Source organism: Trachemys scripta, chromosome 10 (assembly GCF_013100865.1).
Source record: "Trachemys scripta elegans isolate TJP31775 chromosome 10, CAS_Tse_1.0, whole genome shotgun sequence".
In the NCBI taxonomy this organism is placed as follows: Eukaryota; Metazoa; Chordata; order Testudines; family Emydidae; genus Trachemys; species Trachemys scripta.
The window spans coordinates 30727313-30745108 of NC_048307.1; the positions used below are offsets into that span (position 1 = coordinate 30727313).

Here is a 17796-nt window from a genome sequence, read left to right on the forward strand (position 1 = left end):
ATTCGTGGTCCCTCAAAGGGGTGAAAGGGGAAGAGAGGCTGATGCCGCGTGCTGCTATTGGACAGGGGACCTGGTGACTACATTACCCAGCAGCCATTGACAAACGTCCCCAGCCGCTAACCCACATCTAGTCTCAGAGCCGGAAATGGGCTGAACCAAGAGCCCATCCTCCCACAGGCCAAATACCCCTGCTCAGCAGGGGGGATTCCATGGTTCAGGCCTAGCTCCACCTGCTTTGCACCCCTCTAGCCTGTGTTCTGCCCCATTGACTCTTCCCCTCCTATGTATGTGCTTGTGCTCCCCCCTTTTCCACCTGGTTTTCTCAGACTGACCCCAGCCTGGATCAGTACAAGCAAAAGCTAGTTGGTTGCTGCTGCTTTTTCCCTCCTATGCTGGGCCAGCATGGCAAGGGGCTAGAGGAAGGATGTCAAGAACTTGTGGCTGTGAAAGTATTTAGGGGGCCCAAGGATGGAGGATTCTGTTCAAGAAGAGCAGGAGCCTAGGATGTGCTCCTGCCAGCATCCACAAAAGAGAGAGGTGGTGTGGTTGTGCAGGAGGCTCATCAAGAAGCACAGATAATTTGAAAGTCAGTACAATGTGGGTCATGCTAATCAGGGTTTCAATGCAGGTGCTCATTGGGCAGGTGGTACAAGTTTATGACCCTGAGGACAGGGTGGTAGCATCTGCTCCAAAGGGGCGTCCTTCCCCCCCCCCCCATTCTAGCCAATTTGGGGGCCTTTATAGCTGTATAGTTGGCATTTTCAAAGCACTGTATAAACATTCATTCTTAACTGGTTCCCTTTGAAAGTAGTTTGATACTTAGGCCCATTTAACAGATTGGGAAAATGGAGGCTTGGGGAAGTTAAGTGACTTGTTTAAGCACATACACCAGGGTGGTGACTCCTGACTCCTAGCTCTGGGACTAAGTAGATTCTGCTCAGCCCAAGGCCTCAGTCTCAGCTCCCCAGATGCCCCAGGAACAAGAGGCTGTTCAGCTGAAATCACAAGTGAATTGGTGAATTAATCAGGACTGTTCCCTAAGTCTCCAGAGGCTGGTGCCTTATTCATTATGAAGCATGCAATCTGTCTGATTTTCCTTTTCCAGAGGAAATTGCAGGTTACCTTATGCTCAGCATTTAGGGGCTGGGCTGGGGAATCGGGTTAAAAACTCCCTTTCCCAAGAATTGTTGCCTATTAGACTGTGGTCAGGACTGATCATTAGATTCCTTTCCACAAGGAGCATCAGCCAAGATGCTATGCACGTGCAGCCAGAGCTGACCAAAGCAGGGTTCTTGGATGTATTCAATGTGGGCAGCTGCATAGAAACAAGTGACTCACTGAAGCTACTTTGTTCTTTTTTTATTCAATATAAAAATCAAGGTGTAGCTAAGAGTCCGGCTCAGACTGTCTTGTTCATTAGATTGGTTTATAAAGAACTATGTTTACACGATATTCTGGTACCTTTAATACAAAATTATTTACACTCCAGTCAAAAATAAATAGAAGACAATGACTAGGAAAAACTGTCCAGGAAGGCTCTTGGATGTTGCAGGCTTTGCTGTATTTCAAGCACTGAGGAGCAACCTTCCCTATGCAAAGTCAGCCTCACTCTCAATCCTGTTCAAGGATAGCATACTGCAAGAGGTGCCTCCTCTCTAAAATCCAAGACAACCTCTCCTCCAAAACCTCCATCCAAGAAGAGGCTCCAACGATCAATCTCCTGTTGGTTCCAAGCAGGTCAGGGACTGAATCCCACCTCTCATCAGCTGAGGGTTGGTTCCTTTCAGTTCAGGTGTATTCGCACAGGTGACCACAGCCCGCTGGACAGTGTGAACTGGTCTCTAGCCATTTCATGATGTGCTGCAGGTGGCCACCATGACTGCAGCCCTGGCACCACACAAACAGGCCCTTCACCACATGGTGGCACACAGCACACATGCTGGCACACTGTCGACACCTGGCCCAGAGAGAGAAGATTACAGGTGAATCAGCTGCAGAGAAAGCACTCTGGGGCAAGTGGCCAGCTCAGGCAGTGAAACCCTGGCATGTACCACTCAGCTCCCAGCTGGATCAAGGAACCCCTCCAATCAATGCAGATTCCTCAGGGTGTGAGGTCAGTCAATCCCTGCCCACACCTCAAAACTAACTCCTTCAGTATCATCATCAGCCCTGGCTGGCACAAGGCTGGGAGTTTATAAACCAGAAACCCAAAAGAGCAGGAAAAACATAATATTTGGGTCCAACACTGGGTGCCTCACAGCAATGAAATCAACTACAAATCAAATAGCTTATAAAGAAGCAACAGAACCATGGGAAGGAAGCTTTAACCCAGGTCAGGCTGGGAACACACGTGGGAGACTGTTTACCATTCAGAATCAGCATAGATCGTTAGTGATCACAAGGGACCCCCAACAGCAGACTGTGTTTCCATTCTGCAGTGTGGTTCAGTGGTTAGGACAGTGCTCTGAGAGCCAGGGGACGTGGGCTCTATATCCAGTGCTGCCACTGGCCAGGTGTGTAACCTTGGGCAAGTCACTTCACCTCTCTCTGCCTCTGTTTTCCCTCTACCTTGTGTTTGGTGTATTTAGAGTAAGCTCTTCAGGGCAGGACCTGTTTGTAGGTGTATGCACAGTGCCTAGCACAATAGGGTGAGCTCCACTGTGGCCTCTAGGTGCTACTGGAATACAAACAAATAATAATAATGGAAACTGAACTGGGCAAGAGATTACATTACTTCAAGATAATGCATTAGCTACCTCCAGACAAACCCTTGCAAAATGAAGGCACCCACCGCACTCCCCCTCCACCCTAAAGCATCTCACCTGTCGCAGATCCAGCCCTTGTTGCTCATCGGCCGCTTGCAATTGCTGCAGTTGATGTGCAGGGTGGTGGAGGCCTGGTTGAGGCAATTGATGGCTCTGCACGTGCTCAGTTTGATCACCTCATTGGAGATATTCCAGAGCTGGAAGCGCTGCAGCAGGTCGATATAGGAGGTGTACCAGTGCTCCTGGGGCAGGGGAGGGGGGGCAAACACCTAAATTAGTCTTGGTTCACATCAGGGTCTGTGGGCAGTTACTGAACCCAAACCTCCTCCCTATGACTCCAGTCTCAGGTTAAATCAGCTTTAGAAGGGGCTATCAAATGTTAGTCCAAACAAGGAGGGGTGCAGAAGGATATACCATCTAGCTACTTCATGCATTGATTATTCTACAGCTAGCTGGGATGGTAACATTCCAAAAGAGATCTGATCTCTGCAGCTTTCTGCCTTTGTATTGTCTCAGAGAGAAACTAAAGCCAAAAGCATGATTCACTTTGCTCCCAAGAAATTCTTAACTCACAGTCCGTAAGACTGATGGCCTAACTGGACTCCTTGCTCAGTGGTACCTTTCCAGCTGGAAACATTATTTCTTATTCATTTACAGTGGCTTGGTCTTATTATATATTCTGTGACAATTCTCCAGCACAGCGCTCTCAAGCTGTGTGGGAACAGGTTACCAGACTAGGCCCTTGACCAACACCCAGGCCAGGCTCTAGGATTTTTGCCATCCCAAGCAAAAACAATTTTGGCCGCCCTCCCCGCCCCCCATTTTTTAATTACTCTCAAGCCTCGGAGGGTGGGGGAGCAGCGGCGCGCAAATCAGTTGTTTCGCGCGCTGCGGCCGCTCGGGATCTCTCCCTCTCTCCCAAGTTTGAGAGCCTGGGAGGGAGGGGGAGATCCCGAGCATCCGCGGCGCGCGAGCGGCAGCAGCAGCAGCGGAGGTGAGCTAGGGCGGCCAGGGCACATTTTTAGGGGTGGCAGGGGCGGTATTCTGGCGCCGGCCAAGCTGCCCCTAAAAATGTGCCGCCCCGAGCACCAGCTTGTTTTGCTGGTGCCTAGAGCCGGCCCTGCCAACACCCACCACCTCCCTTTCAGTTAGTGTATCAGGAATGCCTTCCCCCATCTGTGCTTGGTGCTTCACGCTCGAGAGTTTGCAAAGCACTGTGGGGTCTTCTGGATGAAAGACTCTGTATAAATACAAAGGATTGTTAGGAGAGTCTCCAAACCCTGTTTGCTGGGGGAGGATATGCAGCAGCTTTGCTGAAGAAGCCTCTCTCTGGGAATTGCTCCTCCCTATAGCGCTATACCTGGGTTTGCTCATCGATCTCTTTCTTGATCCGGTCTCCTAGCACGATGAGCACGGACACTGCCATCTGCACATCCCCCTGCTCAGCGTAGAAGAGGAGCATGTCCCGGACGATGGGGCTGAAGAAGTCGGGTGGCAGGCGGTTCTCGTAGAGTGAGTGGGAGATGGAGATGAGGGAGAAGGACTCCACAGGCGTCAGGGACACAGTCTCAGCCTCGTTGCCACTGACATGAGGAGAGTCTGCCTTGTCCTGCAGGTGGTCCAGGGCTGAGGGGTTGTCCACTATTTCATGGCGCAGGGGGAAGGCCTCCTGGGGGAGGATGTATTCCTGCTCTTCGGCTGCAAAGAGACAAGCCCTCTTCAGTGAGCAGGGGTAGTGCCATGGATAAAGGCGACACAAGGTGGTTTTGGTAATATCACCCACCTTGTTCTTTTAATATCCTGGGACAGACACGACTACACCACCACCAGATAAAGGAGTCAAGGAGGGATCTGGCATCCTCTCCAGTGCAGTGAGTACATACAGGCAACTTCTGCTGAGACCCAGCTGCACTGCAGTCATGCGTGTGCACTCACAGAACAACAAACTCACCATGGGGATTCTCATGGTCCATCATGTACAACTCATCCTCATCCCCCTCCACATCCCCCAGGAGATAGTCCGCAGGGACGTCGCTGCCCTCTGTCTCCTCATTCTCTGGATGAACACGGAAAGGGGAGGAGAAGCAGAGAGAGAAGACAAGTCAGGATACCCCTACAGGAGTAGAGTTTGTCGGACTTTCCTGTGCTGCTATGGCAGAAAATGCAGGCTGCTCACAAACCACAGCCCAGCTGCCAACTCACCCTCAGCAAACTGATCTGGGGCTGGAGCGGAGGTGGGACAGACAGGCACAGTGCTCTGCATTGGTAGAGCACCTTCTATCCAATGACCTCAAAGTGCTTCATAGAGGGAGGGCGGCAGCATTGTCCCTTCCACAGATGGGAAAACTGAGGCACACAGGTGTGGGAAGTGATATGTCAAGGGTGTCACAGCATGTCACAATGACAGGGCTGGAGCAAGACCCAGCAGTCCTGACTCCCAGTTCTCTGCTCTAACCACTATCCACTGTCCCATCCCAATCCTCCCACATTCCAGAGTGACAGACTCCAGCCTCAAGAGACTTGGGCCAATGATCTGCAGACAATTTATACGTTCACTGATCAAAATGCCTGAGGTTCTGCAACATGATTTGGCTGGTGTTGCTGGGACAGAGTTCCCCGGGAGGGGGAGCACTAACTGGCACTAGAACTGCATCCCAACAGGATGATGGCATCATGGTGCAATGCAGACCAGTGAGAGGTTGTGTCACCTGCTAACAATAACCAAGACAAAAAGAGTGTCTGTGATAATTGCTGGCTGGTAGTTGGGCTCAAAAGGACCAGAGCAATACCTGACAGCGGAGAAACACTGGCACAGTTAAGGGTAGCTGTGGGCCATCACTCTGCTGGGAGCAGGGAAGATGACTGGGAGGGTGCTGGGGTCATCCTGCGAGTAGTAACCAAGGCAGCTAGAGACCACAGAGCATGATGGCGTGTTGTTGGCAGGCTGACAGGGTCGTGCTTGTTGCTGACTGTGAATGTCCCAAGCAGGGAGTTACAGTAGCAAAGCATTTGAGGCATCCAAGGTTACAGGGCAGGCGGTGACTTAACCCCTCACTGTCTGGATTGCACCCCAAACAGTGGGCATTTTGGACTCCTATTACCAAACTAGCCACTGGCACGCTCCATTGACCCCGCGGTTGAAATGTTACCATCATTGTTGATTAAGGTGGAGGAAGAATCCATGAGGATGTTTTCGGATCGGCTCTCTCCTTTGCTGCGCTCCAATCTGGACTCGTTGCCTATCCCAGATGGTATGTCCTTCAGGTTAAAGCTGGGAAAGAAGCCAAGCCACATTAGCCCGTTTCTTTCTCATGCTGAAAGAAGCCGTAGCAGCTGCCACTCTGTTTTCAACTGATCGGAATGAAGGAGATGGCCCTCTGGGAAGGGTCATCTGACTTAGATCAGTGGGAAGTAACCAGTTCCTCTGCAGTGACTCTAACTTGGTGTAAGAAGCCATCTCCAAAATGGTTCCCCCTTTCCTATCGGCCAGTCAAGTTTCCACATATCCCCTGTATGCCAGTGCAGGCCTCCCCATCCACTTCCTCCCAACAGGGCCATGTCAGGGGATGCCGTGATTAGACTGCTCACCTGTTCATGAGTGGGAGGGAGGTACTGCCTTTCCCCAGGCTGTGGTTCAGGTTAGCAGAGGGCACAGTGCCAGGGCTGGAGTAAATAATTCGGAGCATTGTCCATGTCTGGGCAACCTGCCCCCAGGGGGAGAGAGAGAAGGGAGGAGGGGAAGGGTTAGATGGTTACCACTGTCTGTCAAACAAGGCAACATCATCAGAAAGTTGGTTTCTGGAGCATAGTTCAGAGCCCAAGCTGACAGACTCACCAGTGGTGTCTGTGGGGAGGGGACCTGCTGCAAGGTAGAGTTTCTATCCACCCTGCAATGTTGCCTAGATCTTTCCTGCCCTCTCAGGTAACAGAACTGGCAGCAACCCAAGACAGCACAAGCAGCGCAGGTACATCGGCACAGCTACGCGAGGAGGGACAAGCTCAAGTCTGGCCCTGGATCGAACACCCTCAGAGTGCTGGGATCTGAGCTCTACTTTGGGTTAGTTTCTTGTCACAAACAGTGCTTGGTTGGCTCTACATTATTTTTAACTCTCCTTGCACATGAGTGAATTTGTGCCCAGTCCAGACAATACTACCTCTGCTCCTTATCCATTTTATTCTGCTCCTCCTGTGCAGGAGCAAGGTAAGACCCACTGCACCAAGGGGCACTCTGTAGTAGAGGGGACGGCAGGAGAGAAACATCTAAAGAGGAGTAGATGTGACAGAGACAAAGGGAGAGGAGAAAAGACAGAACAGCTCTGACTACAGGACATAGGTCAGCCCTCAACTAGCAGGGGCTAGGTACATGCTGATGACAGTGCATTTCTGCCCGTGGCCTTAGCAGGGAGTGGAGCACATCTCATCTCACAGCAACAACTCTTGAGGAAAGAAAGGAAAAGAGAAACAACAGAAAGAGCTTAACCCTTGGGCAAGCTACATTTCCAAATCACTTCCCAGCACTAACCCTGCTTCCATACTCAGGGATTTACCCACTACTGAATCTAGAACATTGAATCATAGAAACATAGAGCTCAAGAGGTCATCTAATCCAGCCCCTTGCACTGAGAGACCAGACCAACTAACCCTAGATCATCCCTGACAAGAGTGTCTGTCCAACCTGTTCTTAAAATCCTCCAATGACAGGGATTCCACAAGCTCCCTTGGTAACCTATTCCAGTACTTAGCTATCCTTAGGAAAAACCTTCTAATATCAAACCTAAATCTCCCTTACTGCAGATTAAGCCCATTATTTCTTGTTCTGCCTTCAGTGGACATGGAAAACAATTGTTTACTGGCCTCTTTGTAACAGCCCTTAACATATTTGAAGATTGTTATCAGGTCCCGCCTCAGTCTTGTCTCAAGACTCTAAACACACCCAGCTTTTTAACCTTTCCTCCTGGGTCAAGTTTTCTGAACCTTTCATAATTTTTGTTGTTTTCCTCTAGACTGGACTCTCCTCAATTTGCTCACAACTTTCTCAAAGTGTGGTGCTCAAAACTGGACACACTACTCCAGCTGAGGCCTCATAACTGTGGAACAGAGCACGACAAATACCTCCCACGTATTGCATATGACACTCCTGTTAATACAGCCCATAATAATATTTGCATTTTTTGCAAAATATTGTTGGCTCATATTCAATTTGTGATCCACTGTAACTCCCAGATCTTTTTCTGCATTACTGCTGCCTAGCCAGTTGTTCCCCTTCTGTATTTGTGCATGTGATTTATCTTGCACTTGTTTTTATTGAATTTCATCTTGTTAATTTCAGACCAATTCTCTTATCAAGGTCATTTTGAATTTTAATCCTGTCTTCCAAAGTGCTTGCAACCCCTCCCAGCCTGGTGTCATCTGTAAATTTTGTACGCATGCTCTCCATTCCATCATCCAAGTCATTAATGAAAATACTGAATCGTATTAGACTCAGAACAGATCACTAGGTCTAGCATATCAGTAAGAGACCTTTCCCCCTTCCTCTGGAGCAGGGACCAGTCTTTAGGATCTGGTGGTGTTGTAGCCCATCTAACACCTTTTCTGCATTCTGTTAGGTTCCCCTCCACCCTTCGCCCCCACTGAATCTGTATGGGGAGGATCGTTCTTCACTCTCTGTCCCCACCACCATTTGCCCAAGGGGGATCTCACTGTATTGTTTTCTCCCTATATTTCTGATCTAAATCCAGTTTAGCAGCATTGTTTCCTTGTCCTCACAACTCTTCCCAATTTAGCATCACCTACAAATTTAATGAAAGTGCAGGTTACTCTCTGTTCCAGAGCAAAGATGTTAAATAAGGACAGAGCTGACACGGAGGCCTGCAGTACCTCACCAGTCACCTCTCCTCTCCCCAGCTCAGTGCTCTGCAGTTTGCCATTGCTCCCACCAGGCAGCACGGACAGTCCTTCTGACAGGACTCCCTCCAAACCAATCTGCATTAATCTGGCCAATGAGATTTCACGAGACACCCTGTCAAAACAAACATTAGCAGCCAGAAACAGCTCACGCTGAGTACAGAGATGCAATAAATGTATGTAAATTTACACTATGCATAGCTGTTCCCATTAGAGGGCAGCAGACAACCAGACATTCTCTGCAGCCCGCATGACCTGTCTCCACAGTTTATGTCTATGGTATCTGTCTATACATACAATCAACGCTTCCTATGCCATCCAGTTTGGCTTGAAGGCTTAGCTAATAAAAAGCAGAGCCTGCCTCTCCCTTCCCACAGGCTGTTAGAGGATTGCACGTACCTGGTCACGGTCAAGCTCTTTGGCTACCTTGGCATTGTGGTCACACAGCTCTGCCAGGGGTCTCCCCGCCAGCACATACTGCTTGGCCGTTCTCACAAACCAATCCATGCTGCCGCTCTCCAGGTCTGTCTCAAAGACACTCAGGGCACTGGAAGAAGAGATGTATTCGAACTGCTCCGTGGGGTCCAGCTTACGCTTGAAGAAGATGGGATGCCGCCTGTCCCCGATGTAGGGCTTGCGGTTGGAGTCGGAGGAGATCAGGCTTTCTTTGGCTGCGAAGGCCAGGTCCCCAAAGAGGCTGTAGCACAGGCCCTCAGGGTTGGCCCTGTCAATGGGCTGGCTGGCGTCCTTGAAGATGTGCTGGTAAAGGGTGCTGTCTTTGGAGCCCGAGAGGAGGAAGTAGGGATCGTGCAGGTGGCGCCACACGATACCCGTGGTGACGTCCTTGTGCTCTTCAAACATGGCGGACGGGATAAAGGGGCGCCGCACATCCCACACGTAGATGTTGTGGTCCACCATCATGGAGCAGGTGGCGATGTGGTGCTTGCACTCAGGCCGCCACTTGACCCTCGCCACGGAGGCTATGGTTTGCACGCAGTAGATCTCTTTGGCCCTGTTGGTGTTCATGTCCCAGACCTTCACCATCTTATCTCGGCCTCCTGTCGCCAGCCAGCCCCTGGCAGGAGGGAGAAAGGAACAAGCAGAAACATTTACTGGAGAAATGTTCTGGAAGTTGATCTTGGATTATTGGCTTTTTACGCAAGCCTTTTAGGCTACAGGTGGTCAAAGTGCTGCCTGCCAGCTACATGGCACTAAACAAGCACAGGCTTTGGGCACCCTCTCTTTTAGCATGGAGGCATAGCTCACCAAAGCTACAGGTCCCAGCGTGCAGATTCCAACCATATCAAAAGGGAACTGTGCATGCTGGGACCTGTAGTTCTTACAACTACACCTGCATATTAAACTAAAGGAAGGATGCAATATCTTCCATTTTATTCAGATTAGATGAGGCCCTCCACCCCTGGTTGAGAAAATTTGGTTTCCCTGATTTAAGGCAAACTGCCCTTTGCATTTCAGTCAGTGAAAATGAGAGGGGCTTCCATTCCCCTCTTCCCCCCCACAAATAAAAGCAGAGGACAAAAAGGCTAATTTTAGGTACTTTGTGCTTCTCTCAGCTTGTGAAGATAGCTCCCCAGCAGGAGATGGACAAGGAGTTCCAGGAGGCTGTTCAGGGTCCAGGAGTTGCATGCAACATTTTTTTTAGTATAAATTAATTATTTACTGGGAAATCTGACTTTTCCTCCTGGTGAATCTCAGTTTATACCTAATGGCAGGATGGCAAACGTGCCTAAGACACAAGCAATCTGTGTTTTAAAGCAGCTCTCTCACTCCCTGAGCTGATCAAGTTGGTGAAACACGCTGGACATACCTGATATTGCCCAGTTCCAGCAGCTCACTTCTGGTTTACTAGTTAATGCTGGCTATCCCACAGAACAGCAAGAGTGACTTGTTTTATAAGCCACGCTGCTCCGTCCAATATTCAGGAGAGAGCCATGTGCCCATCAAGTTCTCAGCACCCCACTGGACAGTTTTCACAGAACCACTGTGTGAAGGCACCACCTTCAGGAATTTTTTGACAAGAGAGTGATTGCCATGAGCAGAGCGGGGCTCAACCGGGGTGGTAGGTATAGCACATACCTGTCCTCTAGATGCCAGTCACAGCAGAAAACAGGCCCATTGTGAGCTGTGAACATCCTCTCGTAGCGGTCTGGCCGGCGGATGTCCCACAGCTGCACGTTCCCATTCTCAAAGGTTGCAGCAAAGGTGAAATAATCACGGATGCTAAACTGCACATCGCGCACGCTTTCCGACTGGCCTGAGGGACAATAGGAACGTAGACCAGATCCGACAGGGCCCCAGCAAAGTCATTCCCCCTGGTGGTGCTAACACTCATATTTGCTAGACAGGGTTTACAATAAGCTGCCAATGGCAGGCCAGCTTGATTCTCTCCTGGACTCAGCCCAGTGCACCCTGGGTGTAGGAAAAGCAGAAATCACCTCTACTAATGCTCCAAGGGAAACCAGTGACCACTCTGGTTCAGAACAGTTTCCTTTGCAAAGCTGGCACTGCCTCTGCCCTACGTAGTCCATAAATAGAGAACTTCAGTGCTGTCAATCCAGCACCTGTCCGTCACACTTTTTTTTGTCCTAGTCTACCTCCCTTGACACAGTTATTGACTGGGTATCAAAACCGCTGCTTTCCTAAGCTCCCAGACTTCAAGGCACCAGATATGGGCAACTGAGTTGGGATGTGGGTGGGAAGAGGGTATGATTCAAGGACAATGAGAAGTAGATCCACCCTCCCCCAACAGCTCTAACACCACCCTAACAACTGACACAGATAATGCAGCTCTAGACATCAGCTACACACAATTTTCAAATCAGACCAAAAAGCTGGATGTCGTGAGCCTGAGACCCCAGATGATAATGACATAGGCTTACATCACTGGCTACTACAGACTAGAAGTTCCACCAGCAGGGACTCTGTCCCCCGATCCCTTGCTTGGATCATCATAGCCCCAGAAGGGGTAAATCTTTACCACAATGAAGCACAAAGAGATCAGAGGGACAAAGGCCTGGAACATAGGGGATTGTCTGGTAGTTTCCCCTTATTTAAGGTGATAATTGACAACTCCAGCCTGCAGCATATGCAATAAGCATCCTAATGCACAGAACACTGGCCAAGTGGGCCCAAGATTGGGGCTTGGTCTAAACTTAAAACTTATACTGGCATAGCTATGTTGGTTACGAGTGTGAAAAAAACCACAGCCCTGGTGACATAGCTATGCCGACAGATGCACTCTTCTGTCACATTAACTAACACTGTATGGGAAGATGACGTTACTACACCGGAAGAACTCCTCTCCTGTCGGCTAACACTGTGTCTACACTATGCAGCCTATCCCAGCATAGGCTCTGCATTGTAGACATGGCCAGAGCCCTTACCAGAGAAGGTGCTGACAGAGTCTTTCTTGCGTAGGTCAAAGCATTTCATATAGCCGTCCTGGGAGCCACTGAGGAGCATATACACCTCAGTGGGATGGAAGCACACTTTGTTAACTGTCCGCTTGTGTTCAGTGAACAGCTGGTCCTGTTTGTTACGGGATGGCTTCCCGAGGTTCCAGGTCACCACCACACCATTGGTAGCTGCTGTGGCCAACAGGTTCTCGTCCATCTGATGCCACACCACATCAGCACAGCTGAAGTTCAGGGATGGCTTACGGCCAACACGCAAGTTTAGCTTCTCCACAAACTGATCTTCATCTATTGAATAGATCTTAAAGATGTTGCGGCCAGCTACCACCACCTGAGCAGCATCACGACACACACTGATGGCATTAGCAGGGGCATCCAGGTGACAGAACATGGTACGTCCAGTGATGGTGTTGCCACCAAGGGCTGTGGTAACCCTGGCCATTTTCTCCATGGTTGTCCTCTGTGTGACTTCCTCTCCTTAGACACCACTGGATGCCCTGCCCAAAGAGAAGGCTTTGAGACTTATATCTCCACATGCAGCATTCTCACAGGTGAGTCCATTTCCACCAACTGCTTACAGACCTCATTAAAACCTTCTTGAAAGCAAATGAATTAATTTATGCAGCATCTAGGATTCTCTTTCTACTGTTCCAACTGGACTTGCATATCACTTTCCCTGATCACATTAATCAATCAGTCTTTAACTACAGAAACTACTGCACAGCCACTTACTTAACAGAGTAGCTCAGATTCAGCCCTGGTGTCTCTTTGGTCACTCCCTGCATGTACTTTCCAGTAAGTCCATGTTAACCTTTCAGAGATTTCAGTTTCCTTCTTAATTCAAATATCTGAGAAAATACCCCACTTGCAGGAACAACTCTTGCTGAAGCTGTCAGTAAGGGCCTGTAAAGCAAGAGAAGAATCCCTCAGAAGGCAAAATGCAGGGATAAGGACAGAAGTGAGCCAATGAGCTGTTCAGTAATACAAGACATAACAGGATTAGACTGCAGACTTCTTCATCATAAGGTCAGAATGCCCAAATTGGTGCAAGCACCAGAGAAAGAATTTCATTTTTGTTCTAATACTGAATTTAGTGCTGAAGAGTGACTGCAATAGAGGGAGGCAGTGTTATCCACACAACTACAGCACAGGCAGCAATGGAGCAAGCTCTCCATACTGACAGCGTACCTCAACCATGAAGGGTCCACCTAATGCGGTGAAATTAGAGTTCAAACCCCCATCCTAGGCCTCTCTGCTGAGAAAATGCCAAGCATCCCTCATTTTAGAGCCATGTTTGCCACCCTCCCACACAGTTCTCGTGCTTTCTCACTGGCACCAATACGAAGTCAGGGCAGCAGGATCACCGAGCTGAGGTTTTAGATCAGTGGTTCTCAACCTTTTTGGACTCACGACCCATTTATAAATGTATATGGCCTGTCGGGACCCCGTAAATAGTCTGGGGGTGGAGGCCATAGGGTGGGGTTTCAGTCAGGTCCTGCCCAGCACTCACCCCATAGTGGCAGCTCTTGTGCTGTGGAGCTGTTGGGCTTGGCTCTCCGCTCCAGGCATTGCAAACTCTGGGGTTGCAGCACTGGGACCAAATTGTAGAAGTGGAGTTGGGAGCTGACTCATGGGGTTGCAGTGCCACTCACTCAAATTTGGCCACCCGGACACATCTAAGTGGCAGTGGGATTCCAGAGGTTGCAGTGCCTGGAGCAGGGAGGTGAGCCCAGCCACCCCTTTGGGATGGGAACTGCCACAAGACCCTCTGAAACATTCTGGCAACGCAATTTTGGGTCCCCACCCCGGGTTGAGAAACCGTGTTATAGATAACTGTTCACCAGCATTTAAATCCTCTCATCCATTTTGAGATCTTCCCGAGGGTATGGGAAGGAGCCTTGGCATGCTGCTAAACCTCAGTGAGGAACACATTCTGGTTTCACACAACCCTCTGCCCCCTAACGTTCCTCAAGATGCCCCAAAGCATACAGCAAAGTAACGATATAATTGCCTCTCCAGGCAACCACAGCCTTGGAGGTTGGAACCTCACGTTGAGAGGGGGGCCAAGACAACAAAGCAGTCGGTTGCCTATCCTTTACAGCCATGGGTCTGGTGCTCCCTACAGAGAAGGGCAGCTGACTAGCAGAAGGGTGGACGGTTTGGGGTGATGGGGCTCTTTACAAGAGGGCTAGTAGCCTGGGTCTCCCTGCTTAGAATAGCTCCCCCCAAGCCCTTTCTTAATCTCCACCTCCTCCCTTGGCAGCCCATGGCTCCCCTTCCTTACCCCTACCCCCTCCCTTCAGTCCCCCTGCTCCCTCCTTACACCCCGCCCCCTCCTCTCGGTCCCCACCTCCTCTCTTCCTTACCCCCCCAAACTCCTACCCTCAGTCTCCCTGCCCCCCCTTGACCCTTTCTTACCCCCTGCCCTCCCAGTCTCCCCATCTCTCTTTCTTACCCCCCCTCACCCCTCCTCGGTCCTGCCCCTTCCTTACCCCCCCTCCTCTCGATCCCCACGCCCCTTCCTTAGCCCCTCACACTCCCTCGGTCCCCCCACCTCTCTTCCTTACCCCCCACGCCCTCCCGCGGCAGCCCCTGGCCCCCCTTTCGTACCCCCGCCCCCTCTCCTCGGTCCCCCCGCCGGGCGGGAGTGGCTCAGGCAGGGGCAGCAGGCCCAACAATCATGGGGGAAGCGGGCCCCGGGCTGGGGGCCGAGCCCGGCACCTACCGCTTGAAACGGAGCAACTTTGGGCCCGGCCGGCTCCTCCGCCACGGCACGTAAACGCCGCCTGGCTCCGCCCCGCCCGCCCTTCCGCCGCCGGTAGCGCCCCGCCCCCAGGCCCGGCCGGAGCCATTGGCTGCGGGCTGGCGGCTTGGGAGGGAGGCCAGGGCTGGGGCCCGCCAGGGGAGGTGCAGCAGAGGGTGAGGTGGGTGGAGGGGAGAAGGGGGCTGGGGCTAGGGATACTAAGGGGTCTCCCCTGGGTAGATTTAGGGGTACTATGTACAGGGATTCCTAGGCTAGGGTTGGGTCAGGGGCTCTTTGGGGTCCCCCAGCTGGGGTTACAGAAGGTAGGGCCCCCAGGCTAGGGTCAGGGTTACTATGGGTAGTGATTTCAGGACTAGGATTAGACTTGGTGCCCGTTGCGGTTCCCCAGCTAGGGTTACTAAGGCTAGGGTAGGCTAAAGGCTCCCTGGGCTAGGGTTAGGGTCACTAAGGGTAGGGATTCCTGTGCTAGGCTTAGGCCTGATGCCCATTGGGGTCTCCTAGTTAGTTTTCTTAAAGATAGGGCTTCCCTTGCTAATGTTAGGGTGTGACACCCTATACCTCATGTTCACTACTTTTATATGGTTATGATCACATGTCACTGTAAGACCCCTAGTCTCCATTCCCCATGGGCTGGCCCACATGTACACAGGAAGGCTTTCAAGTAACTAAGGACATTTACAACTGATTGTTTCTGGAGCACCCTTAAGGCCTGCACTTAATCTGTTTACATCAGTGATACAAGTTTATATCTTAGGGTATGTCTACACTACCCCGTGGATCGGCAGGCAGCGATCAATCCAGTGGGGATCGATTTATCGTGTCTAATCTAGACGCTATAAATCGACCCCCGAGCCCTCTCCCGTCGACTCCTGTACTCCAGCGACGGGGGAGCAGCAACAGTTGACTCACCATGGTGAAGATACCACAGTAAGTCGACCTAAGTATGTCGACTTCAGCTACGTTATTCACATAGCTGAAGTTGCGTAACTTAGAGCGATTCCCCCCCCCCATGTAGACCAGGGCTTATTCTTCTAACTCCAGATATAGAAATAATACATGCAAACAAATAGGATGAACACACTTAGTAGATTACAAGCTTTCTAATGACACCCTACACGGGCTATTTAGCATAAAGCATATTCCAGTTATGTCATATTCATAAGCATATTTCCATAAAGCATATGGAGTGCAACGTCACACCCTTAACTTGGTAAAGTTTAAGAATTAGCTTGTGTACTTATCTTTTTATTTCTTTTGTAACTAATTCTGATTATTCGGTCTTGCCACTTATAATTACTTAAAATCTATCTTTCTCTAGTTAATAGAGACAAATTCAGACATTCAATAGAATGCAGTAAGTTAGCTGCTCTGCTGCACATGAAATCCTGACCCGTAATCAGGTCATCTACGAATGGTTTAGCACAAGGATCCTCATGAACATGTGGTGCACTATGGGTGAGTGGCAGTTCCCTTCTGTCCACACTCCAGTCCTGACACTAATGGCTCTCCGCACTATGCCCTGCTTCCACAGAAAGGGTGGTCTGCTATCCAGGGCTTACCAAGGCTCCATGTTACTGCTGTATCTTTGTGTTTAGGGGGAATTCTGATTTAGAGGGGTTCAGTCATAATCTCACAGATGGTAGCTTGCCCCATTAGCTTTTCAGCCAAGCACTCACACCAAATGTCTGAACCTGCGGTTCCTCTTGTACAAAGCAGGATTACTATTGCAATGACACATCATCAGTAGACTAAAACTAACCTGTCTCATGGCAGCCTAACCCAACTCGCATTCCCTATTAGTGGGTGAATAATCCAATAGTTGGTAAATTCTGCTTCACAATGTTAGGAAGAGCCAGCATTGAAGGCTCAAAATACCATGTTGCTGTGAATGCTTGGGATGTCACAAGGCTGTTGGAAACTGGTGCTCTGAAACACATGTGGTTCCTGAGCCAATCATAGCTGACTGGATCATTATGAAATGTTTGACCCGGCTTCCTTAGCATGGTAGTTCTTTCCATTAGAGAAGTCTGCATCTGTCCAGCTACAGGGGATTGGGTACTTGATCCTGGGAACGAGCATCTCCCACTCATTGAATGGGTAAAGGACACTATATGGTATTCTGATATTGTCCAAGAACAGAACTTGATCTGTTATCGCAGGTGCTGCCTTTTCATTCCCACATTCTGCTAGCCACAGTCTGCTGAACCCTCCTCAATATACTATGCAGTGCTCAGAAATGTCTCATCTTTGGAACATGCAATTCTCTATGCAATCACCCTGCCTGAATAGCTGGGATGAGGCTAGAGAGTCTCATCACGCCCAGACCTCCATCCCTGGATCTGGCACGAATGCAGGTGTTGGCCAGGGGAAGAAGCCACTCCTTAATGGCCCTCCTCATGCTGTTATTGAGGGAAGATAGTGAAGTTCTCTTACAATCAGTATGGATCTGCCAGATAGATAACCTGAGGGACAGTGAAGCCATTCACCATGTCAGTTTTTGTAAAGGCTTGAGATGGATCCTATCAATCCTCTCAAGCCAGGTGTCAAGTTTATCAGACAGTGCAGCTTTGAAGAACTCTCTTCATAGATCAACCTTCACACCAACATATTTCTCAGACTCCCGCATGGTATTATCATATTCAGCCCATCTGTACCTATCTTCCAGGCTTCACAGTTGTTGACAGTGTATGAGCTGTGAGCTGGGCTCAGGAAGAATCTGTGGCATTTTCTAGTTTGCACCTTCAGGCTGGATAGCCTAAAAAAGGACTCCAGAACGTCAATGATCCCATTTTTTTTTTTGTCCTTCTTTGCCTGCTTCACTATGATGTGAAGAACATTCAGGTTTTCTGAGCAGCCAGGTGCCAAAATAAACCCTTGTGTTTCTCATTTAATGGGCACACTTTAGCCAGCCTGTTTTCAACATTCTCAA

The 17796-nt window shown here is 49.9% G+C and overlaps 1 protein-coding gene across 3 annotated transcripts; it reads right to left on the minus strand.

Moving 5' to 3' along the window:
- Positions 1-1343: 1343 nt before the first annotated feature.
- WDR24 (WD repeat domain 24) lies at positions 1344-14900 on the minus strand. Of its 3 annotated transcripts, none has more exons than XM_034784069.1 (10): positions 14829-14900; positions 12074-12600; positions 10767-10944; positions 9069-9744; positions 6354-6469; positions 5915-6036; positions 4717-4821; positions 4126-4463; positions 2823-3007; positions 1789-1957 (listed from the first exon to the last, which is right to left on the minus strand). In XM_034784069.1, the coding sequence occupies exons 2-10, from the start codon at positions 12552-12554 to the stop codon at positions 1789-1791; spliced, it is 2370 nt and encodes a 789-aa protein (XP_034639960.1). In that variant the 5' UTR covers positions 12555-12600; positions 14829-14900. The 3 variants fall into 3 exon arrangements, with proteins under 3 accessions (XP_034639962.1, XP_034639960.1, XP_034639961.1); XM_034784070.1 differs by lacking the exon at positions 14829-14900 and adding an exon at positions 12836-12974; XM_034784071.1 differs by lacking the exon at positions 14829-14900 and having other exon boundaries at positions 1344-1957; positions 12074-12955.
- Positions 14901-17796: the final 2896 nt, after the last annotated feature.

Bases quoted from the DNA above. Each gene is read 5' to 3' on its own strand.
- WDR24 (XM_034784071.1), bottom strand. From the start codon at position 12,554: ATGGAGAAAATGGCCAGGGTTACCACAGCCCTTGGTGGCAACACCATC. The intron at 10,945-12,073 runs GTAAGGGCTCTG...ATTGTCCCTCAG, and splicing joins CTCTGTCAGCACCTTCTCTG to GCCAGTCGGAAAGCGTGCGC. The intron at 6,037-6,353 runs GTGAGCAGTCTA...CTTCTTTCCCAG, and splicing joins TCCCTCCCACTCATGAACAG to CTTTAACCTGAAGGACATAC.